General features: G+C 33.9%; 1 protein-coding gene across 4 annotated transcripts in view; it reads left to right on the top strand.

The window, feature by feature from the left end:
* Positions 1-23,929, top strand: part of CACNA2D1 (calcium voltage-gated channel auxiliary subunit alpha2delta 1) — a 512,561-nt gene that overhangs the window by 453,267 nt on the left and 35,365 nt on the right. The window contains exons 19-25 of one of the 4 annotated variants that reach the window (XM_044245914.1): positions 6,644-6,700; positions 8,185-8,256; positions 10,819-10,880; positions 14,804-14,880; positions 16,126-16,146; positions 16,794-16,854; positions 23,263-23,360. In XM_044245914.1, the coding sequence (XP_044101849.1) occupies positions 6,644-6,700; positions 8,185-8,256; positions 10,819-10,880; positions 14,804-14,880; positions 16,126-16,146; positions 16,794-16,854; positions 23,263-23,360 (448 nt within the window). Of the gene's footprint in view, positions 1-6,628; positions 6,701-8,184; positions 8,257-10,818; positions 10,881-14,803; positions 14,881-16,125; positions 16,147-16,793; positions 16,855-23,262; positions 23,361-23,929 lie in introns of all 4 variants that reach the window. The other 3 variants (XM_044245913.1, XM_044245916.1, XM_044245915.1) reach the window with 3 other exon arrangements.

The following is a 23,929-nucleotide window of genomic DNA, read 5'->3' as shown; positions in this document are numbered from 1 at the left end:
CTTATAAAACTGTGAATGAAAATCAGTTAAGTAAAACTCCACGGGACAGGCTTCAGAAATGAGCCTGGTGGTGGGTATTAAGGAGGGGGCACGTATTGCATGGAGCACTGGGTGTGGTGCATAAACAATGAATGCTGGAACACTGGGGGAAAAAAAAAAAGGGAAGTGTTTATTCATCAGGGAGTTGTGCAGAACGGATAAAATTCCATAGATAAACCATTTTATCCTAATCTTTATGCCAAGATATAAAATATTTTCCTACATATCTCCTCCAACTTATTTCACTTTCCATTAGTGCTTCACAGGTGGAATGAATATATATTTATCTAGAAGTAAAAAGTGGCACAACCTTCCTATATTACGTAGTTGTAATTTATAAGCATCTTCAAGATACTGTTTAACTTTGAAGATAATTCTGAAGATACTTTAACCCATGCTGGAGAGAAATACATTGGAATCTAGGTTTACTACCTTCTTTTCCTCAGCCACGGGAATTTAATGTTCGTGATATTTTAGGGCATACAGAAGTGGGTGCATAAACACATACATTTAATATTGAGTCATTTAAATATTCCAGTCAATGATAATTAAGAACCACTGAAATTGAAAACAAAACCATACTAAGTGATTACAATAAATGGTGTCAATTTTAATTCTACTTTGGAAGGTCCATATAAAATCCATCATGGTGTAAATATTAGCTAATCAAATGTAGCTCCTGATCACCCTGCATTATTTCTCAGTGGCTTTTTTAAAATTATAAATGTAGTATAGGCATTTTTCCCATTATTATGAATCTATCACAGGTCTTTATAAACATGTCTATTAAATTCTTCTTAATAAAGTTATTTATGATTAGCTAAACAGTCTATGATTTTGTCACAGTTGAAAATTTCTATCTTTCTAAATCATGCTTAAGATTTTTTTTAAAATTTGCAATACTATTCTTTGGTCTTTGTATATCCAGTATATTTTCAATTATATTTCCACAACTGAAGTGATTTAAAAGCAGTAACAATATTATGTGCTGAAGGGTGTGAAGGATCCCCATTTTTATGATGGTAGGTCTTAACCCCTTCCCCCAAAGGAACTTTATTATTTAGACAAAAAATAAAAAAGAATAATGAGAATAATGCACATATGATATATAGATATAAATCTATCACTTAGAGGCAGTAATTTGAAAAACATTTTCCCCTTCTATACACTCTACTAATAACCAGTATTTATGGAGAATTTTTTTTTTTTTACTCTTTGATGTTAACATACATTTGGCTCAGATTTGGTATAATTTACTAAAACTCATAAAATTACAATGAGAATATAAATTCTATAGAAACTCCTATTATAGCCCAAGTGATTTTTCTTCAAGAGTATGTCAGCTTTTCATATTTTTATATAGGAAATTGTTATAAGCAAGTATGCAACAAAGATATTTAGAAAATGTTATTTTATAGAATCATTAAAATATGTTTGAATAATCAATGAGTTCTTTTTTCTGAAATTCATGGTTGTGAATTAAAGATGCTTGTGAATTCTCATCATTAAACTAAACATGGTGATTTCTATTTAGTGGGTGATGGTACATGCTATACAAGTAGATAAGAGAACCTCATAAAAGGACCATACAGTGTAAGATTTTAGAAATTGACAAGTACAAAGGACCCATATGGTAACAGCTAGTGTACTAACAAAATTATTCTCAATCTGTTAATCAGAAATATACCAGTAGAAATAAAGGAAGATAATGCTCTGTTTCTGTAGTAATCCTTATTATTTAACAAGGTCAAAGTTTAGTGTTATTACAAGTATTCTTTGCTGAGCGTCTTGTGTTTGCTTCCTGAAACTATAATCTTAAAATATTTCAGTATAATTTTGTAGGTTGTAGAAGGCAGTATGAATATCCTTTAAAAAGACTTGGTAACAGGAAATAAAGTAGCTATAAAACTTTGTTTATCTAATTTTCTAAGGATTCACTACTTCTCAGAGCATACTGTCTATACTGTGACTACATTTTAACAAATACTGGATTATGTATACTGTTTTGTTTCCAAACGCATTTTAAATTTCTTCCATTTTGTTTCATGGAAATAACCAGATCAGGTATACTTACTAGATACCTAATTTTGGTCAATCCTAAGAAGTATTTATTGTACAGGAAATTGGACATAATCTTTTATTTTTTAGAAGTCAGTATTTTAGAATTCAATATTTAAAATAAGTCTATAAAAATTATAAAAAATAGAATACATTTACAGTGTTAGGATTAAATTCTCCTTTAGTTCCATGGATAAAACATTTGGTAACACTTCAGAAAACAAGGCACAAATTTTAGGGGTTTAATATTAACACTTTTCAATATCCTATAGTATTTATATTTGAACACATTTGAATCATGTAAATTCTAAAATTTGCTTTTTTTTTTTTTTCTTTTAATCAGCAGAAAAGTTGTCTGGGGCAAACTATCTTTCTCACTTCCCAAATATGTATTTCTTTGGAGGAAAAAAAATGGAAAATAAGGAGTCATTTTGCTAAACATTTTTTTGAGTATTTCTACTAGCATAAATTTTTTTATTCACCACAAATATTTTTAAACTTTCATTTTATTTGTTGACTCATCATGAACTCTCTGGTACCTCTTTCTGATCAAGGAACTATCTCATAAAATTGACCGTAGGGTAGAAGCCTTACCTGTGTTGATACATAGCATGATGAATTACCATCTTTCTGTTGCTTCAGCCTATTGGTGTAGGTATACCAACAATTAATTTAAGAAAAAGGAGACCCAATGTTCAGGTAACTGTGAATGAAGTTAGCAGTGGCTTCAAATTTGCTAAATCAGAGTTGAGATTAAGCTTCTCTTCCTAAAAGCATATGATTAATGCTGCCTTTCCTGACCTCAAGCTTCCAGAGCATGAGTTGGAGATGAGCATCATTCCTCAATAAACTGGAGCAAAAATGTTATTAATGATGGCAGAGGGTATGCATTTGCTAACTCAAGATTGCTGGCAAACTGTGTAATTCATTAATCAGAGCAATCATAATGAGATGGCCTCTAAAAATAAATTTGTTATTAAATATTGTGACATTAGTGTCAAATCCATGTAATCCTAACAATTGTTTATAAAATTAACTTCTAAGTGGAAATAAAAATGCAATTCTGATGGGGTAGTTTCTGTAAATCATAAAATTTAAGCCAAATTTCTTTGTATTTCTAAAGTGTATTTGGGGATTAGAGGTTAGAAAAATTTCCCTTAAGCTAACTAACATGTCCAGAATTGCAAATAAAGGTGCATTTTTATTGCCTGACAAGCTCATGGCAAAATCTTTTCTCTTTTGTCAGCAAAATTTAAATGTTATTTTAGGTATGCATATTTCTATAGTTACACTAAAAATCATCAGAAAGGATACTTCTCCAGTTTAGTGCAGTAGAGTAAGGGAATTAGTACAGTAAAACAATTTCAGAATTCTAAAGGAAGTTCAGTGTGACTTAATGTTTTATATATGTCTGTCATTGCTTTAAAATAAAATTAATGATATAGTGGAGTGTAGTATGATAGTAAGAAGAGATTATTAAACTGAACTAGTAAAACAGAATTTTACGTTAGTTGTACTTAACAGCTAATACTGTATCTTTGAGGAGTTCATTAAACCCCATCTTACTTTAATTTCTTTACCTGAAAAGCAGGAGGATTGAACTAAGAATAATTGTTTCTTTTTATCCTACATTGTATGTTCCCCCAGGAAATTAAATATACATGTTGATCTCCAGCTCCCTCTCCTGCAAATTCTGGTTTAATATGCCCAGGGATGGGACCCAGGTTAATGAATAGTGTTTCAAGTTTTCCAGGTTGTTCTCAAGTGCAGAGACCCTTCGGGTTTCTTGTAGCTCTAGAATTCTGTGCATTCTGATCTTCATGTTGTTGTATCAGTCTTCATGTCTTTTATGATAACTGTAGAGGTTAAAATTCTATTTACGTCTTATCTTGATTTATTCAATTGTTTTATATTACTCTCCTTGCATGCTTCTTTTTGTGTATTCAATGATACTTTTTACATTCATGTACATTTTAGTGAATTTTCATTTTTATTGTACTTTCAAATATTGCATGTAAATATTAGGATATAATTTGAAAATAAACAACCTGAAAAATGGTTTGTTTTATTTTCCTTTTCCTTCTAAGGAAAGCTGAAATGGCAAACTGGTGACCACACAAGATTTTTGAATTTGGAAAAATATTATTTGAAGTAGATAGTAATTTTCATAATACTATTAAGTATTTCCATTTAAAATTTGTGTAAAAGCATTCTGCCTGCTTTAGTTCTACAAATGATGTTTTTATGTCAGCTGATGTTAAAATTTTGTACATGAGGAATATTAGATATTAAAATACCAAACAAATTAAAAGACAGAAGGGACTTGATTCCCTTCTTGGGAATCAAGACTTGCTTGGTGCTTTTTTTTTTTTACTAGAAGATTCTACTTCAGGGTTTTTCAATCACTGTGCCTGTGATTGGTCTTTTAAAAAATGGTCAGCTAGCTTGCCATTTAAAAAGTACAAGTTATGCATTGACATTTTGCTTTTATGATTTCATTCTCTTCTCTGTGTCTTTATATGTTGGATTGGGACATGATCTTCATATTGCCAATTCTTCCTGATAATGCCTCCTCCATGCATGCTGTTTGGGTCTGGTCATGCTATGCCTTATCCATTGCATGTAAGATAATATTCTCATTTATGTTTATATTTTATCATTTTGATTATCTTGACTTTGTTTTGCAGTGAGTATGTTAAGTTTTTAATGCTGTTACGGTGTTGTGTGAAGATGATTTATTTCAGGGGACTTTAAAGAAGCAATTCTGAATTAATATTGTCCACTTTAGAGTATCCTTTTGCTAGTGACTTCCTTGGTTTGGTATTTTAAGTAAAGGATTATAATTATTTTTGGTATTGATTTTTATTTTCTCCTTATGAAATATGCTACATGTCCAATGAATATTTCTTCTGAGGCAATATGTTGCTGTCCAAACAGTGGTCAGTATTATCATCCTATTAAACAATCTAATACTCATTTTAGTATTCTAGACCCTTCTGACTCCAGATATCAAGCTCATGAATAATGAATATTTTTTAATAAAAATGCCAGACACGGTTGAGATTGTTTTTTCATTTGCCTTTAAGAATACCCATTCACCAAAACATGGGAATCATAAAGTTTGATTATTTAAATAGAGTTATTCCTTGAAGGAAGGCATTTTTTTCTCAATTATAAAATAAACATGTGCCATATATAATGTCATTCAGTGTTTGAAATAAGTGTTTAGTTTTAACACATTTTTAATTACTATTATTGTTTTAGGTAGTCAGTCCTCCTAAAACTGTTCAAAATAGTGATAATCTGGTTCATTTGGTGGTTTAAGAAAATTAAAAATTAAAAAAAATAATGATAATCTGAACATGTTTTGGAAGAGCCCATGATGCTGAAATTATTAAAATTCCAGTGGCCTTGTGCTAATATAGAATAATTTGTATTTTTTACTTCTATCTCATTAAATACCACATTGTGGTGGTATTTATTTTAGTAAACATTAAAAACCTAGTTTCTAAAATTAAGTAGTTGTAAAACTGTGGACGCCTGTTAGGACTGTATTATTGTAATAAACTTTGATATTCTTTTACGGCATGTTCTATTACTTAGCTTTGTTATAATAGTCTCAGTGTATTTTTGTTTATCAAATAATTGAATAGTTCATTTTATGATTGAAAATTTTTTTAAATGTCATCCGAGGTGAATTTGCAAGGCTAACAGTTTTATTTGATATATTTATGTAAATAAAAAATCTGCCTTGTTCCCCAGTTAGTTGTCCTTATTATTGCACACCAGCAAGAAGAAGCAGTAGGAGATGCAAAGCAGGAGACCGTATTTAGTGAACCCAAGGGTTATTATTTTAGTTAGATTTTAATTACAATAGCTTATCTTTATTCAAGTGCTTGGGACTTGACCACAAATTTTATCTTATAAGGTTTATTTAATTTGACTTGCTAAAATATGTCACATTTCTGAGATTCCAATATATGAAGTAAACTTGGATTTTTTTAATGCTTCTTAAGAATATGCTTAGAAGAGTTAGTTTCACATAGCAAATTCAAACGTAGTTTGTAAAAGATTTTCCCTCATATTACTTCTTTTTATAGAATATGAAGTGTGAATTACTTTTATTTTGCCCGGTCTAACTGCCAAATATGTTATCCACATGGGTTTATTTTTCTCCTTTCCAGTCCTAATTAAAGGAAAGAAAGTTGTGAGTAGACCTTCAACTGTCCGGTTCTCATAGAACCTGTAATTACAAATGTAGTATCTAACACAGCACTCAAAATGAAACTGTATTTGGTTGGTGGCAAATTAAAATTTTCCTGCTACACCTAAAGCCCAAATCCCTAGCCTACTTATTGTTATTTTAAAATATATGTATAGGAAACCATATATGTTTATGTAGCTATTTAATATACCTTAGGTAAGTAACATCTATGGAATTATTTTCATATTTGAATATACATTAAATTATTTATATATAGCATCTTTTTACAATGTTGTATATGCTTAATGATTATTATTTTCTGTGTAGAACCCCAAATCTCAGGAGCCAGTAACTTTGGATTTCCTTGATGCAGAATTAGAGAATGATATTAAGGTGGAGGTGAGTGAACACCTGAGTAGTACTCTCGGGCCCAATGCCGAGGCTCATCCGTCCCACAGTACCCGTTGAACAGCTTCACTGTGTTAGCTTCTCTCCTTGGTACTAGGTGCACAGTGATGAATGTTCTTTGTTTTTTAAAATATCTAGATCCTGGGCTCTCTCATCCAAACAGTCATATGGAAAGGAATCAATATTTTAATTTGGGTGTGACATTAGTTTGTTCCTTTCTCATTCCATACGTATAGCTGTTTCAGTATTTCAGTACAAATGTAACTTGTAAATTTCAGTACACAACATAGAGATTGAGGACATTGCTGTAGAGTTGGAAGAAAAGTTGGAGGGCATCTAACCACCCAAAAAGCAACCTGAGGAGAAAATTTGCCATGTTTGTCTTAGTACCCTTGACCCAGAAATTTCAATTTTATTCCAAACCAAAATTGCATGTCATTTCCTCTGAGAGGATCTTTTATAATAGTGAGGCTAATAATTAAAAATAACGATATTTATTAAGTACATAATGTGGGTCAGTCATAGATTCTCAAGAGCCTTTGAAGTAAGTACTGTCATTATATGATCATTATTTGTCATACTGAGGGTATGTTTTAAGTCCAGAGGGTTAAAAAGCCTGTATCTGGTTACTCAGCCAGGAAGTAGCAGGACTGGTATTTGAACCAGGCTCTTGCGCTTCAGAGCAAAGATTTTTAAGATTCTTGTAAACGGATAAACTTAGCTCATCTATGCAAAGGCCGCCACATTTCTTCTAGAATTTGTCAGAGAGTTTCTTAATATAAACTTGCTTTACAGAGTTTTCCACAGTGACTCCCTCATTGTAGAACAACAATTTAATTATCATTACTACCCAAGACCAAGGCTAGTGCCGGGATGTCTTAGGTGTTTAATGAATGTTTGCTATAAATTATTTCAAAATGAGAGTAGGATCATGTAATGTTGCAGAGTGTGGTCTTTGGATCCTCATGCCATGGGGTGACTGTAATAATACTATCTAACCTGTTACGGCTCAGTTTCCCCTCTGTAAGTCCCATAAAGTAATTGCCCATTCTTTCATTAACATTTAAAAAATTAATGATGAGACTCTGAAAAACAACCTTAGGGATTTGAAGGGGCTGGGGGTGAGAGGTTCGGGGCACCAGGTGGCGGGTACTAGAGAGGGCATGGATTGCATGGAGCACTGGGTGTGGTGCAAAAACAATGAATACTGTTATGCTGAAAAGAAATAAAAAAATTAATGATGAGGATACTTAATTAAGGATGCCTCTATTATTATGACTATAATGGGATAACTTTTAAAAAGAATATACCCAAAGACAACTACAACTACTAGTATAACCTAGTATAACCACCCTACTATTTTTATTCATTCTCTTCTAAAACAAGGTATAAACCTTAAGAAACCAGTACTTTTAATCACACTTTGGTAATCAATTGAATACTTGCAATAAAGCGATTCTTTCCTCTTCCTGTAGATTCGAAATAAAATGATCGATGGAGAGAGTGGAGAAAAAACATTTAGAACTCTGGTTAAATCTCAAGATGAGGTAAGAATTGAGTCAGGCTTACTCTTAAGTAAAATGTATAGATCAATAATGATATTGGTAGTTTGTCTTTCCTGTTAAAGCAGTATTTATAAAACAGATGTTTCAAGTAAATACATGTTTTTAAGACTTTCTTTGCTGAAGGATATTTTAAATATATTTTAAACTCTTTAATATTTGTTAAATATTTTGCTTTATGTTTCTTGATGTTTTACATTTTATCAACACTATGTTCTTGAAAATTGTATTTTAGGTCTCATTTTTTATCATCATAGAAAATAGAGCACCCAATTTAATGTTGTACCATCTTCTCTTAGGGCATTTCAGTCATGCAAAATTGAAGTTATTATTTAAAACTGTATGCATTTAATGGTCTGTGCATGCACATGTTCTAATTGTTGATTTTCATATATTATTTTGTTTTTTTGTTGTTGTTATTTGTCTACTTTTGTTTGGCTTATCTTCCTTCACTATTTATGCACTTTATAATTCCTTGCATTTAAATCTGAAATTAAATTAAGGGGTAGCACAATTATACCTGTAAATTACTGGTACAGATATAAAATACACATATTGTTTTACATTGATGTAGAAGAACTCTGTACAAGAGCAGTGTGTCTATCCATTATCAGTCGTATGTGGAGTAAATACACAGACATTAATATATTTGAATATTTGAAAAATACACAGAATCCAGAGGCTTTGGAGCCTGGAAATTTAAGTGTTTTTGTTTAACTTCTATCCTTTCCCTCACAGTGCCATTATTTTAAATGTAAACATTTCTTTTGAATTCCTCAGCAGATCTTTCTCTAAGATGGGAGCTAGGATCCAAATAGGATCCTCCATTAGCACTTGGCTATTCTCACTTAATATCATTAGGAGTCCCCATTACCAGAAGACAGGAGGAGGTATATATCAATTTCAGTCATTGTTGAAACTTCAATTCTCTTTTCTTAGACTATAGCCGTGTTCTTTACCCATCCGCTCTTTGAGGAAAGATGTAAACCATTAAGCAGTTCTGCCGACTTTTCCGTGTTGTTCTGCCAAGAACTCTTTACCCTGCACATTCTTTCCTCAACTTATAAATTAATTTTGTTTATATTAAGTCACATTGATGTTTTCCTCCTTTAGTTTACCATAAATTCCTCTAACCAATATGTAGACTTTTCTTATTAACCATCTAACCACTTGCAGACTTTTCTTATTAATAATATTGAAAGAAAATATATCTTGTATGTTTACTTTTTTAATCTGATATACTGTTTTTTAACTTGCTGAACATCACTAATTTGACATTTTTTTTAAAGATTTTATTTTTTATTTATTTGGCAGACAGAGATCACAAGTAGGCAGAGAGGCAGGCAGAGAGAGAGAGAGAGAGAGAGGGGAGGAAGCAAGCTCTCTGCTAAGCAGAGAGCCCGATGTGGGTCTCGATCCCAGGACCCTGAGACCATGACCTGAGCTGAAGGCAAAGGCTTTAACCCACTGAGCCACCCAGGCACCCCTTGACATTTTTTTTTATGAGTGGTATGAAACACATGAACATTATTTCTTTTCTTTTTTAAGAATCGCACTAGTCCAAAAACCTCATCAGTTCCTGTTCTCCCTCCCTCTATCCTCCACACACGTAAACCAGAGGAATATTTGATGAATAAAGCAGCATGTATGATTGCTATAAAATGAATTTGGCATTATACATTTCCTTCATGCTGTCAATTTAGATTTTTTAGAAGATTTATATATTTTTATTTCATCAATAAATTGTAGAACAGAATAGTATTTTGTCCAGGGGTTGATTAAATTAGACAGTGATTGTAAAGTGTTTAGTGTATTGGCTAAAATGAAGTAACATATCAGTGAAGATTATTGTTCTATGAGGATGATAAAGCTGGAGAGAACTAGAAAAATGTGAAAATGCATATATGCCATCACTATACCTAATGAAAGAATACTAGTATTCGGTAGCGACGTATGAAGAATTCTGTATCCATCAAGGTGTTGAGCTCTGTAGTTCCTTTCCCTGGTGGATTTAGTTGTTTTTCTCGCCCTCACTGGTACAAAGTAATTAGTTTCCTATGATAAATGCTATAACAATGGCTTAATAAGAACAGTAATATGCTAACCATATGTTTGGATCTAGAAACAGTGTGTTAACTTCCTGAGATTAACAATTTCTCACAAACACACTCTAGTATGAATATATCTGAGGCTTATCTAATAGATCCTGGTCCTATCTTATTATTAAAATTTGTTTTTTAGAAAATGTTTTCAAAGGTTTGAAGTAAATAATTCAACATGAATTACTAAGATTTTGCACTTGAGAATCTTTAAAAGTCATGTGCAGGTATTTATTTTTGTCCTAAAATTTTGCTTTACTCACATGCAGGCATACACACACACACACACACACACCCATAACAATTAATAAATGTAGAATAGATCATTTGTGAGGGGAGGGTATTGAATGATCACAGAATTTATAAATAAATTTTAGTGTTCTGCTTTTCATGTAAGTTCACATAGGTTTTATAATGTGTTAACAACCATATCAAACTTTTTTTGTAGAGGTACATTGACAAAGGAAACAGGACATACACATGGACTCCTGTGAATGGAACAGATTACAGGTAACTAATTAGATTTACATATGCACTGTATAGAAGAGTTTTCTGTTGAGTGTCTTTCACCTATTTCTAGTAGCAATTTTTGCAGTAGATAAATATTAAGACCTTGCATTTTTAGAAACTGTTTTCATTATAATTAAAAAAGAAAAGTTATTCTTTCCAGTGTAAAAATGTATTAAAATTATAGCTCTGATTTTCAAAATGGAAAAGATGGAAAAAAGCTAGGATTATAAAATTTAGAAATGAAAACCTGCGTGATATAAATCCATTTGATCATTTTGCATGTTTATGTTAGCAATAATTAATGTCGACAAAACCCCCTAATACTTAGTTTGTAGTTACTGCTTCCACTGATTTCCTCATTTAAATTGTCAGTTAGTTTGCACTGCTTACATTTAGGTAGCAAATTAACTTAAAACTTGTCACATCATAACATGATCTGATATAAAATGCTCAATCGACACAATTTTCCTCCATGCGTGGCAAGTCCATGATATCCTGAGCACTCCCATGGACAGGGCCTTGGAAAGCTGGACAGTCTAATACCCTATAGTGCCTTGAAATTTCTCTCTGCTTCACTCATTGAGCATTTCCTTTGCTTTCTTGGTCTAACTCTTCTCTGAGGTCATAGCTTTCCCTGTGGTCCTATCCCTCATGCTCATAACACTGAGGTTGATAGGAATATTTCCTTCTTGTTACTCATTAGCTCTTCCTCTTCTCTGAAATCCCCAACTCTAAATCTAAGTCATTTTCTTTGCATTCCTGTAGGATTTCACTTTCTGGCTTGCTGTTAATCACTCATTCATGTAGATCACTATTTCTCATGCTATTTTTGACATACCCACACTTTCTTGAAACAAAACAAAATTTATTTCCTAAATCACCTTTAAAAAAGATTTCAAAATGCAAGCTTAAAATTATTATTAGATTTCCCAGATCTAGAATTAGTCTGCCAAATTATTGAAAATTTTTGTAAATGCTGGGTCTCATATTTCTCTATTTAACTCGATTTGAGCTGATAATAGAGAGTTTGCAGATGGGCCAGGTCTGTGGCCCACACTGAAACAACATGGACATCGATGAGTTTTTTAGTACTTGGACTCTCAGTTTATCTCCTCTTTACTGTGTGGGAAAGTGTTCCCTGCCTTTTTTCTTAGATGAACAAATTCTAAAGTAGAAGAAACTGGATCCCTTTAACCTTGACAATGAGTCAACAGTAATGGCAGTCATAATTTTTTAAAATTGTCATTATACCTTGCTTTAAATGTGTTCGTAAAAGTTTCACAAATATCCCCTACATTCGACCTCTTTCCCTCACACACGGTGATGGGACTGATTGTGGCCAGATTAATACCCCAATTCTGAGTATGTCATTCCTTGTTCATAAACCTCATTTTGTTCCCATTTTCCTCCAGGTTAAATTGGGACTTCCGAGTCTGATTTTCTCATCTCACATTTCTCTCCCGGCCCGTGTGCATGTTGTGTCTCTCCCCGTCCATCCCACACAGTCACTGCTCTCTGAACGGTCCCAACTTTTCCACTTTGGCATGTTTTCCTCACACATTCCCTACCCAGATGTACCACTTGGGTTCAGATTCGGTCTGTTTTCATTAAAAGTACTTCCCTGAATCGGTGTATAAATAAACGCACAAGTAACAGTGTAGAGCAAAATAGAACATCTCTGTTGGAGAAGAAAAGGAAATGGCATGTTTTGACTTAATGAACAAAGTTCCAAATTTCATTTAGTGATTTTTGTCTTTATAAGCCTTGATGTAATTCAGTTATCACAGTTGAATTATAGTAATTAATTATTTTTATAGACTGCTCTTTTTTTCACGGAGAATTTAATTTTCTAGAAATGTGATTGAGTTAAATAGGAGGTTATAGTCCATTTAACTAAGGTAACCATGTGTATATGAGTCACAAAAACATTGCATCGGCTCTCATATTCACCTGGTGGCTACTGGCTTTATTAGGCTTTAGTCCTTAGGAGAAAATAAAACAGCCTTGGTCCGCTAGTTTTATATGGGCAGAGACAGCAAACACTGCCCTACGACAACATCATTGATGCAGAATGTTGGTAAAGATCTTACCTGCTAGATGTTGAAGAAAGAACCATTGCCTAGAGATGCAAGTAAATTAACTGTGACTGTATTTTTCTATAAAATGAAGTATAGCTTTTAATAACAGCCTGAGACATGCAGGCCAATAAAATGTATATTTGATATGTCAGTTTTAAAACTTCTGTTGTGTTCCTCATGAGTTCCAACACTGTTTTTATGGTACGTGAGATGTAACCCAAGCTTAGAGAATGACGCTGGGGCAGCCACATGATATAACGTTATCGGTTTTAATTAGAAGTTTCTCTTAGCGATAAATGCTGATGGAGCAGTAAAAATGTCCTAATTTCCCTCGAGAGGAATTTGTAGGAGACAATCTTCAAATGCTCAGGAATTCTACTCTACATTTTATAAATGGCAAGTGAATCATGAAAGGTCATCTTGCTTTCAGACTAATTGCACTGCTTATTTTAATTTTAATCTCTGCCTCCACTTGAAGGAAGTTACCTATAAAAAGAAAGGAGAGATTTTCATTAAATCTACATAACATTTTATTTCTCTGACCTTTTCCCATAAGGACAGTCTATGAATTACTTAATGAAGGAGAAAGATGTGGGAATTGGAGGTAACAAGCATCCACTCATTTTGTTACCTTGACTGCATAATTAAATCATAGGAAATAAACCTTTTTTCCCCCCTCTTTGTAGAGTGAATTTCTATCATATACAGTTGTAAGAAGGAAAATCTGAAATTTTATTTTTTTTCCCTGTTCTGTGTTTTCCAATTAAAAAAAAAAGTAGATAGTAAGATTACAGTTTGGGCATTCTTCTCAAAAGCCTGGAAAACATGAAACTTGAATGATTTAAAAGATCTGCAAACAGGGCAGAAATACTCAGAAGCCTAGAAACACACACCTTTGCTTGTGTATTATGAAACTTGAGAGTAAATATTAAAAATGAGTGTCGAGTGTCTTGTTTGGTCATGTTAATCAAGAGTTGCTTTTTGAAAATACTTACTTCCTTGGGAATCTTCTTCCCTCATTTATTGTACCATTAGTTTGTAATTCTCCTTCAGTATTAAAGCATAGTGAGTCATTTGCAAGTGTAAATGGAGATATGGAATAGTAGTTATGTCCTACACAAATACATTAGCCCTCTCAAGGGTAGAAGAATTACATGCAAGCTGTTGTGTTATTTCAAACTGTGTAATAATCAAATATTCCAAGGTCTTATATGCTATAAGAACCAATAGGGTGAGCAGGCAGTCTTTCTTAGTGCTGTAAGGGGATCTGAATTTTCTTACCAGCAGACACTAGGGAATTTGCTTCGAGACTATAGTCTTAAAGTGGGAGGTCTTTAACCCTCAAAGGGGTATTTTTCAGATGATTTTATGCATCGTGTCATAGAAATGGTAATACTTAACATTTGTAATTTTTAAATAGTGTACATTTGCCGGAGAGCACTTGAACATGGTTTATAATTCATGAAAGAGGGGTATCCAATTAGTATAGTATTTATTTTCTTTAAACGTAACCGTATATTCTCCATCTTTTCCAACACTCCAAGTGTTTCCGTACATGTTCCTGGAAATACAGTACACATGACATTTCTTTCTCAGCTAATTTGCGGGCACATTTAGTAGCTTATTTTCCTTGTGTCTCTTCTGATTCCCTACAACGTAGAGAACTGGAGGACTTTGGATTGCAAGACTGAATAAAGTACTCTATTCGCTGAGTGCATTTTCTTGTCATAGTAATATGTCTCTTCTTTCCCATGAGGAAGATCTTTGGATTTTCCATTAACTGGATGTGTCTTTTTTTTTTTTTTTAAGTTGTTTGTGTTTATGCTTCTCTTGTTTCTATTGCAGTTTGGCCTTGGTATTACCAACCTACAGTTTTTACTATATAAAAGCCAAAATAGAAGAGACAATAACTCAGGCCAGATGTAAGTACTGTGAAAGCGACCCCAGAGTCTATTTACCTCTTAGTATCAGATGTATAAATTTGTCTAGATTTTAGAATGCCCAAGGCCTATACATTTTAGTAGGTGTTACTACCAAATCTACAGCAATGATTCTAACCCATTCCAAACATGCAAGGAACAAGAAATATTCTACGTGGATAGAATATGAGCAGGTACCCGGTCTCACTGGCATCCCCACCACCCTACCCTGCCTCGCTTTGTGCTCATAGAATCATTGCAGTGCTGTGTTCTCTGTTGCTGTCATTTTAAGGGTCTGCTAGCTGGTGCAAAATGTTTCACATGGTCTCTACTCATGGCACTGTGCTAATAAGGCTTTAACTTTTGTTTTTCTAATTTTTTTTTTTTGCATTTGGCTAGAATAATATTGTGCTCCACATGTTCTATTTTGTTTGAATAAGTTAAATTACATTGGTCTTCGGCTTTGGTTTGGCAATTAACTTCCTTCTCATAATCCAAATCAATAATGTCTTCAATAACTCAAATGGATTATTTTTTAAAAGCATCTTTAGAATGTGGAGTAATTACTAACATTAGTGCATATTTTAAGTCATTAGTAATCTTTGTTTTTGGTGACTAGACTTAGTAAAGTAAAATGACCATCATATCCTTTGTATATCAGCTATTACTCACAACCTAAATTTTTTGTTATGATAAAGTAAAAAAAAAAATGTGTGTATATACCTTTTACATCTGACTTTAAGTAAACTGTAATTTCTTTTATTCTCCTGTTGGTTCTTTTTTCTCTCCACAATCCTTGTTCCCATTGTGCTAAATTTAGGATCGTATAGTTACTCTTTGACTTGATAGATATGATGGTCTTTTTAACAACCAGCAACTTTGCATGAGCTAGTTCTTCACTTGATAAATGAGGGGATGACTAGTTGGTCTTTGAGGGTTGGCTAATGCTTCTGAATATAGGCTAACATCGTCGCCATTGCACCTGCATTAAACACTTTGCAAAATAGACCCTTGAAATCGCCACAGTACAGAGAGGGAGCTCTAGTAGTAACTGACAGGACATACCTTCCAGTCTTCAAAGAGATGTCTTTTTTTTCCAGACTTCAGCTGTACATAAATATACCTTTGATCTATGCACAATATTTTTATTCAAGAAAGTCATTGAATAAAATATTGTTTGTGACCCCCTTTGCTTTACCCTCTTTTTTTTTTGTTTCCCTGCTTTCTCTTTCTGATGGATTTTCACAGCCAAAAAGGGCAAAATGAAGGGCAAGTATTTTCTTGTTGCTCAATTTCTTTCTGTTTAGTACACTTGACATTTCCACTGATATTTCCATTCCTATTGGATATTATCCTCTGTGCTTCTCATCTGCTAGATTTTCCTCCATGATCACTCAAACCTTAGCAGCAGAAATGGTGGAAAGAATATGCTTGTGTTTTCATATGCAATGTATTTCACATTTAGGGTTTTTTTTGAGGCTTAAATACTTGTGTGTTTTTATCCTTCCACCTACTAATTCATACCTAATACGAAGAATGTTACTAATTAACTAAAGGCATTGATGAATTTATTAAAATCATTTTCTTTACCATAATATTGATAAAAATTTTATGTTGAGATTTTAAATGAAATAACTCTGATGTAACATTGACATAAAAGATACCATGGTTATGGTATGTTTAGTAAATGGAAAACTTCTAAGACAGCATTTTTCTTACATAACTGGTCTAATTTTTATTATGAAGTTAAAATGGATTTTATAATTAGATTATGCAGTATCAAGAACCTTTTAGGATAAAGTACTCTTTTTAGTTTTTTCTTAATAGGTTATCATTCTAATGCCTTCATATCGTCGTAGAAACCCAAGATGTGTACTCTGGATGACTTATCTAATCCTGTAACATTATCTTTGCAGATTCTGAAACACTGAAGCCGGATAATTTTGAAGAATCTGGCTACACATTCATAGCACCAAGGTTGGTTTTGTTTTGTTTCATTTTTTTATAACTTGTATGGATAAGTAAGCCTTTAGTCACAGTTCTGAGTTAATCCGGTGCCGAATTATGGAACCAAAGGGAGCAATAACTTTAAAACTGAAACTGTATTCTATTTGTTCATTGACTCAGTAAGCAACATCCTAGGCTAAGCAATGTTCCGACTCCAGGGACATATCAGTGAATAAGACAGAGGTAGACTTTGCTCTTATTGGAAGTAACAGTGGTATCCATCAATAGTGAAGACCTGGGTATGTGCCTTTGTGAGTACGCAAACACAAACATACTCTGTATGTATGTGTGTATAATATACACATACACACAAGGGATACACTGAGATATCTACAGACATATATGTGTGTATAGACATAAGGTTAGAATATCTGAACATCATAATTGCTTTTTTTATTTTGAGTGTTCTAATAATGCTCTGCAAAAGCATTTTAATATAGTGACATTTTCTCACATACTTTTTAATATTCTTTTTTCTCTTATAATCCCCCTTCTCTAACCCTAATATACATCTTTCTCCCTACCTCTGTTTTCATGTAATTATTTGATACTCAATAACTCAAGTATTCTTTTATTTTTTTTCTTCGTTCTTTTATTTTTTATAGGTTTTTATTTGATGTTAGTTAACATACTGTGTAATATTAGGTTCAGGTATACAATATAGTCATTAACCACTTCCATATAATATCTGGTGCTCATCACAAGTGCCCTCCTTAATCCCCATCGCCTATTTCACCCATCCCCACCCACATCCACCTCCCCTCTGGTAACCATAATTTTCTTCTCGATCGTTAAGACTCTGTTTCTTGGTTTGCCTCTCTCATTCTTTTCTTTCTCCTTTGTTTCTTAAATGCCGCATCTGAGTAAAATTATACAGTAATAGGCTTATTTTGCTTAGCATAATGCTTCTGTCTAGCTCCATCCATGTTGTTGCAAATGGCAAGATTTCATTCTTCGTTATGGTTGAGTAATAGTCTATCGTGTGTTCATACCACAGCTTTTTTAGCCATTCATCAGTCAGTGGATGATGCTTGCGTTGGTCTCATAATTTGGCTATTGTAGATCATGCTGTATAAACATCAGGGGGCGTATCTCTTTGAATTAGTATTTTTTTATTCTTTGGATAAATACCTAGTAGTGAGGTATTTTGTAAGCTAGCTCTATTTTTAAGTTTTTCGGGAACCCCCTATATAGTTGTCCAGAGGGGCTGCAGCAGTTTGCATTCTCACCAGCAATGCAAGCGGGTTCTGCTTTCTCCACATCCCTGCCAACACCTGTTGTTTGTGTTGTTGATTGTAGCATTCACACTGGTGTGAAGTGATACATCATTGTAGTTTCGATTTGCATTTCTCTGATAAGTGATTTTGAGCATCTTCCCATGTGTCTGTTGGCCATCTGTGTGTCTTCTTTGGAAAAATGTCACTCATTCTTCTGCCCATTTTTAAATTGGATTATTTGTCTTGGGGTGCTGCATTTTATAAGTTCTTTGTATATTTTTGATCCCATCCCTTTACCAGCTAGGTCATTTGCAAACATCTTCTCCCATTCCATAGGTTACGTATTAGTTTTGGTGAGTGCTTCTTTCCTTAGATAAAAACTAAGCTTTTTATTTTGATGAAGTCCAGATGATTTATTTTTGCTTTTGTTTCCCTCAGGAGACATGGTTTCAAGTGTCCCACTTAGGTCTTTCATCTGTTTTGAATTTATTGTTGGGTCTAGTGTAAGCAAGTGGTCCAGTTTCTTTCTTTTGCATATTGTTGACCAGTTTTCCAGCACCATTTGTTGAAGAGGCTTTTTCCCATTGGATCTTACTTCCTGCTCTGTCAAAGATTAATGGACCATATAGTCATGGATTCATTTCTGGGTTTTCTGTTCTGTTCAATCGATCTCTGTGTCTGTCTGTGCCAGTACCAGACTGTTTTGATTACTACAGCCTTGTAATGTAACTTGGAGTTCAAGTTATATTATGATGCCTCCAGATTTGTTTCCCTTTGTTCCTTGGTTCTTAATTTGCACTCTATAGCAAACACATAAAATAATATCAAATTAATGTAATTCTATCAATCTAGGCTAAACTATTGAAGAGAAAAGATTTAGAATGGCATATCAATAAGTTCTCACATTTTATACTTCTTAAAAAAATTACTATAAGAACCCAAAGACAGCTCACAAAATTGAAGAGTAACTCAGACCATTTTGGGAGGGAATACTTTTTGACAAAACTCTGCTAACAAAGCGTATTTTTGGCTTCATGAGTGACTTTGTCCTTTAGCAGCTTCTCCTACTTGAATTTCCGTCATTGTCTGATACTATTGAATCCTGGGGGATTCTTTGCCTCCTCTTGCTTGTGACACCCTATTTGGGGGTTCTTCCTCCTTCCCTGGGCTGCAGAGTCAGTCTCTTTCATCAGGGTGCTAGTTCAGGCCCTCTTGTTTTTCTGTGTCTACACACACCACACATCTATTTGATGTCGATAGTTTGAGGCAATGCCTTCAAAATCCACAAAATGGCCATAATGTCTAGAGACAAAGGAGGCATGCCATTTATTGAGATTACATTATAATATAGGATCAAGCAATATATTTCCAGACTTTATGTCTACATACATATTTCAGTGGGAGACATTCATGTTTATGGAAAACTAACAGGAATATCTCTTTGGTGTGATTCAGCTCAGCATCTCCTAAGCATTTGTCTTTGCTCCCTTTCCTTTATATCTTTTACTCCATCACCAAGTCTTGCCAAACAATTTATTGTATGAATATCAAGTGTGTCTGCAAAACTCTGCTGCCTTTCTTCTCATCCAGATCAGTGTTTTCTCAGACCTAAGCTACCACAGCTTCCTCCTACTTGACGTCCCTACCTCCCCAAAGCCCTCTTTACTTCCCAGTCTCATTTCTGTAACTGGAGAGAGTTTCTAGAATGTGAATAAAATTATGTTTCTCATCTGCTAAATGTGAACCAATAGCTCAACAGTGTCTTATGACACTCTGTACCTTATATCGTAGCTTTCAGCTGCTCTGTTACTGGGTCCCAGTTTACAGTGTGGTCCTTACACTCTAAATCTAGGGTCAGCAAATTATAACCTGTAGCCTCCTGTTTTATACAAAGTTTTGTCAGAACACAGCCATACTGGTTTGGTGCTGTATTGTCTGTGGCAGCTTTCACTTCAAAGGCAGAGTTGATGAGTTGTGGCATAGACCTTATAGCCCATTGAATCTGAATCATTTATTATCTGGCCCTTGAACAAAAAGTTTGCCAACCTCTGCTCTAAATTCCAAACACATTAAACTTCTCTTGGTTCCTATGTGTGCTTCCCCCCCCCCCCCTTAACTCTGGATCCACTAATTTTCTGGTTTGGCCTGCACTCAGGCACAGCCCACCCACCCCTTCCCAAACCCCAATTTCAAAACTCCTCGATCTAGGAATTCCCTTACCATTTTCACTGGGTTAGATATCCTTGCTGACTGCTTCATTGAATACTGTATTTCCCTTACTAGAGCACTGGTCCCTTTTACGTCATTTACTTTCCCCGGTAAAGCAACAACTCAATCTGATTGACTCACCATTCAATACCTAGCATCCATCCCACTCATTGCCTAGCACACAGTGGTGCTGACTAAATATATACGGTGTTTGTAGAATCTATAAAGATGTAAAGAATATTTTAAAACTGATTATCAAAATACTTGCAATCTTAACACCTTTTCCAATATAACTGATCATCTTAAAACTGCTAAAACCAGTTTTAGCTAGAAAGAATAGTAGAGGCAGAACAAGATCCCACAGAATATTAACATATTGGTTCATTACATGGTGTAAGAAGTGTTGAAATTAGATGTGATATATTGATAAGACTCTCCTTCCATCTCTGATCTGTTTTTCTCTAGGCAACTTCTTCACCCATCTCTCCCAGTTACCAAATAGCAGACCAGGCAGGCTGGCTTTCTGAGCTATACTGTTAGACAGTGTGGAAAATATGGCAGAAGTCTCAGTGCTCGGAGAGAGGATAAATGTAGTTCTGAATTCCAGTTCCCAATTTATAAGCAATGACTGCTGAGTTCAGCAAGGATTAACATATGAACCATTTCTGTGGTATGACTGGAAAAGTAGAATTTACCTATGTGTATAGAGAAGAAGTAAATACTAGAGAAGGGAAATGTTACAGCTTGTGTGACAGTGACGTTCACCTCAACCACTATCCGTTGAACCTTTTACAGGAATGATTATTTTTACTGCTCCAGAGAACTCTGTAGTAAGTTAGTATTATCCCATTTCACAGATTAGGAAACTTCCTTGCTATTTCAAGATCTAAGTATGTATATTGATTATCAAAGGCTAATCGATCTCGGAAAAACATCCAGTGCCTCTGAGTAAATACAAATGCATAGAGCATTGTTTTTACTGTTAAAAGTTATACAGAGGGATGAAAGGTCTAAGTGACTAAGAAATGGAATAATTTGGCTATTTTTCAGAAATGAAAAAGGCATTTCAAAGATGGGTTAGAATGGGAACGGAACAGTATGTGATAGCCTGTAATTAAAGCTGATTGTGGGGGGAAGTCCATTTTAGCTCTGTCAGTCATGCAAACTTTCTCCACCCTGTCTCAAAACAAAAATTTCTACGAACTGAGAAGTTTTGTGGTTTTGTGTTTCGTGTGTGTATGTGTGTGTGTGTGTGTGTGTGTGTTTTAAGTTTGTTTTTAAGAAGTTCTGATGTTCTCTTTCTACTCTCTGAGGCTTTCTGTTTAGGTGATGGTCTTGCCTCTGAAAATGTTCACTACACAATTGCACTTCTGTCCTCAATATTTGATTATCCCATATGTTGCATTAACCTAGTTGGTATAATGACAACCTTACATTTATGTTGTTTTCTATTTGTTTTCAATTTCCAAAATACTTAGGATAGCAGTTCTCAAAGTAGGGGGTCTCAAAACCCTGTGGGTTCCAGAGGCCCTCTCAGAGAACCGTCCAGGTCCTAAAACAGTGGTGATGTTTGTCTTTTCTTCACATCGACATTTGCCGGGACAGGAGAAAGACCGTGAGGGGCGGACACCTTAGCAGGAACCTAGGCAGTGACACTAAAGGGTCATGGTAGCCATTGTAATCTTCCTTGTTGGGAGAAAAGCCAGTCTCACTCTAAAATAGCCTTGATGGAATCAGTAAAAATTATTCGTTTTATTGAAACTTTACCCTTGAGTACATGTCTTTTACTATTCAGTGGGACGGAAATGGGAGTTCTGCTGCATACCAGAGTAACTTGGCTATCTCAAAGGAAAGCACTTGTGTGACTGAATTCAGACCTAAAATAGGGGCTCCTTGCACTTTTTTCAGGAAATAGAATTTTACTTGACAGAATGACTTAGGTATTCGATGAACATTTTCTCAATAACCAAGTAAGGCTTCTGCTTTGAAGAAAATAACAGTGTTTGTTGCTCATGATAAAATCTGTGCTTTCACACAAAAGTAAGAATTTGGGGGGAATTTGTATTTACTGCATCCCCGTAGTCACCTGGTGAGATTAGTGATAATAATGAATGTGATTTTTCAGTTTTATAGGGAAATGTGTCGTCATTTGTCAGATCTGCAAATTTTCCAATGACCAATTCATGATGCTGCAAAATAGGGCTGATTTAAAATGTAACATAGTGCACTGAATTTTAATGGCAACAGTACAAAAAGTTCATTGCTTCAAATTCCATATTACAACTAACTACCAAGAAATTACTAGTAATCAAGTTTTGGTATATTATTTAAAAAAAGAAGAAGAAGAAGCGGTACAATACTTGGGAAGCATATAAAATAGTTCTGTCTTTTCCAACTGCGTATCTTTAGGAGAACACCTTTTTTTCATGTGCCCAAATAGAATCTTGCTGTTCTAGAAGAAAGTATGCCTCTGCATTCAATTAAGTCCGGAATTAGAGATTTGCAAATAGGTAAATCAGTGCCACTTTTTTTTTCCCCGATAGGTTATTAAAACACACACACACACACAGTAATTTCTCATAAAAATGTTAATATGGAATGGGTTCATTCTGGATATTTAGTGAGTATTTTCCATTTTCTCTGTTAATGTCTATATGGAAACTCCAAATATATAACAGATATTGAAAATAGTGCATTTAGAACAACAAAAGGTAACATTTGTTGAGCACCTGTTGCCAGAGGGCAGGTGCTTAATATATATTATCCACACTACTCGCCTCTTATTGTCCAAGTTTTGTTCCATTATACAGAGGAGGAAATGGAAATAAGAAATTAAACAGCTTCCAAAGTCACAAAGGTAGTAAAAGTGTTTTTACTTCCTCTGGTGGCTGTGTACTTTTTCAAAAAAAGTTGTGGTTTTCATAGCTAATGTCTGAAATATTTTTTTTTTCAGAGATTACTGCAATGACCTTAAAATATCAGATAACAACACTGAATTTCTTTTAAATTTCAATGAGTTTATTGATAGAAAAACTCCAAACAACCCATCCTGTAAGTATAGATCGGTTTATAGTAATTATTTGGTGTCATTATTACTGTATCTAGTGTGGTCAACTCTTGCTTCAGATTTGTGTGTTAGCATGCTGGCATCTTGACTTATGTTTAAATTTTTAATGGTAAAATGTAACAATTTGACTTTTTATATACAAAAGAATTTTTATTTCATTATGAAGGAAAATGACATTTTCAAAAACCAGGTGATATATGCCTACAAATGTTTAAATATAAATAGGGTATCCTTTATCTTGGCTCTTTTCACATTTAAGGAACTTAATTTTGATGATAAATATACACACACACACACACACACACACACTCTGTAGCCTCTTCTCATTCATTTATTTATTTTAAATTCAATTAGCCAACTTAAAGTACATCATTAGTTTCAGATACAGTGTTCTATGTTTTGAAGGCTTTTCGTTGCATTGTTCTTGCTATACAGAAGAAAACATACAACATGTTTTTATTGATGTATCTCTGTCCTCCAATTCATATAAACAGTTTTAGGATGAGAATAAAAACAAGGCATAAATTAAAATATATCACTTAGTGTCTTCTGA

The sequence above is a fragment of the Neovison vison genome, chromosome 4 (assembly GCF_020171115.1).
Source record: "Neovison vison isolate M4711 chromosome 4, ASM_NN_V1, whole genome shotgun sequence".
Taxonomy (NCBI): Eukaryota; Metazoa; Chordata; class Mammalia; order Carnivora; family Mustelidae; genus Neogale; species Neogale vison.
The sequence above is the reverse complement of the archived record's forward strand: the minus strand, read 5'-3'. Positions and strand labels throughout refer to the sequence as shown.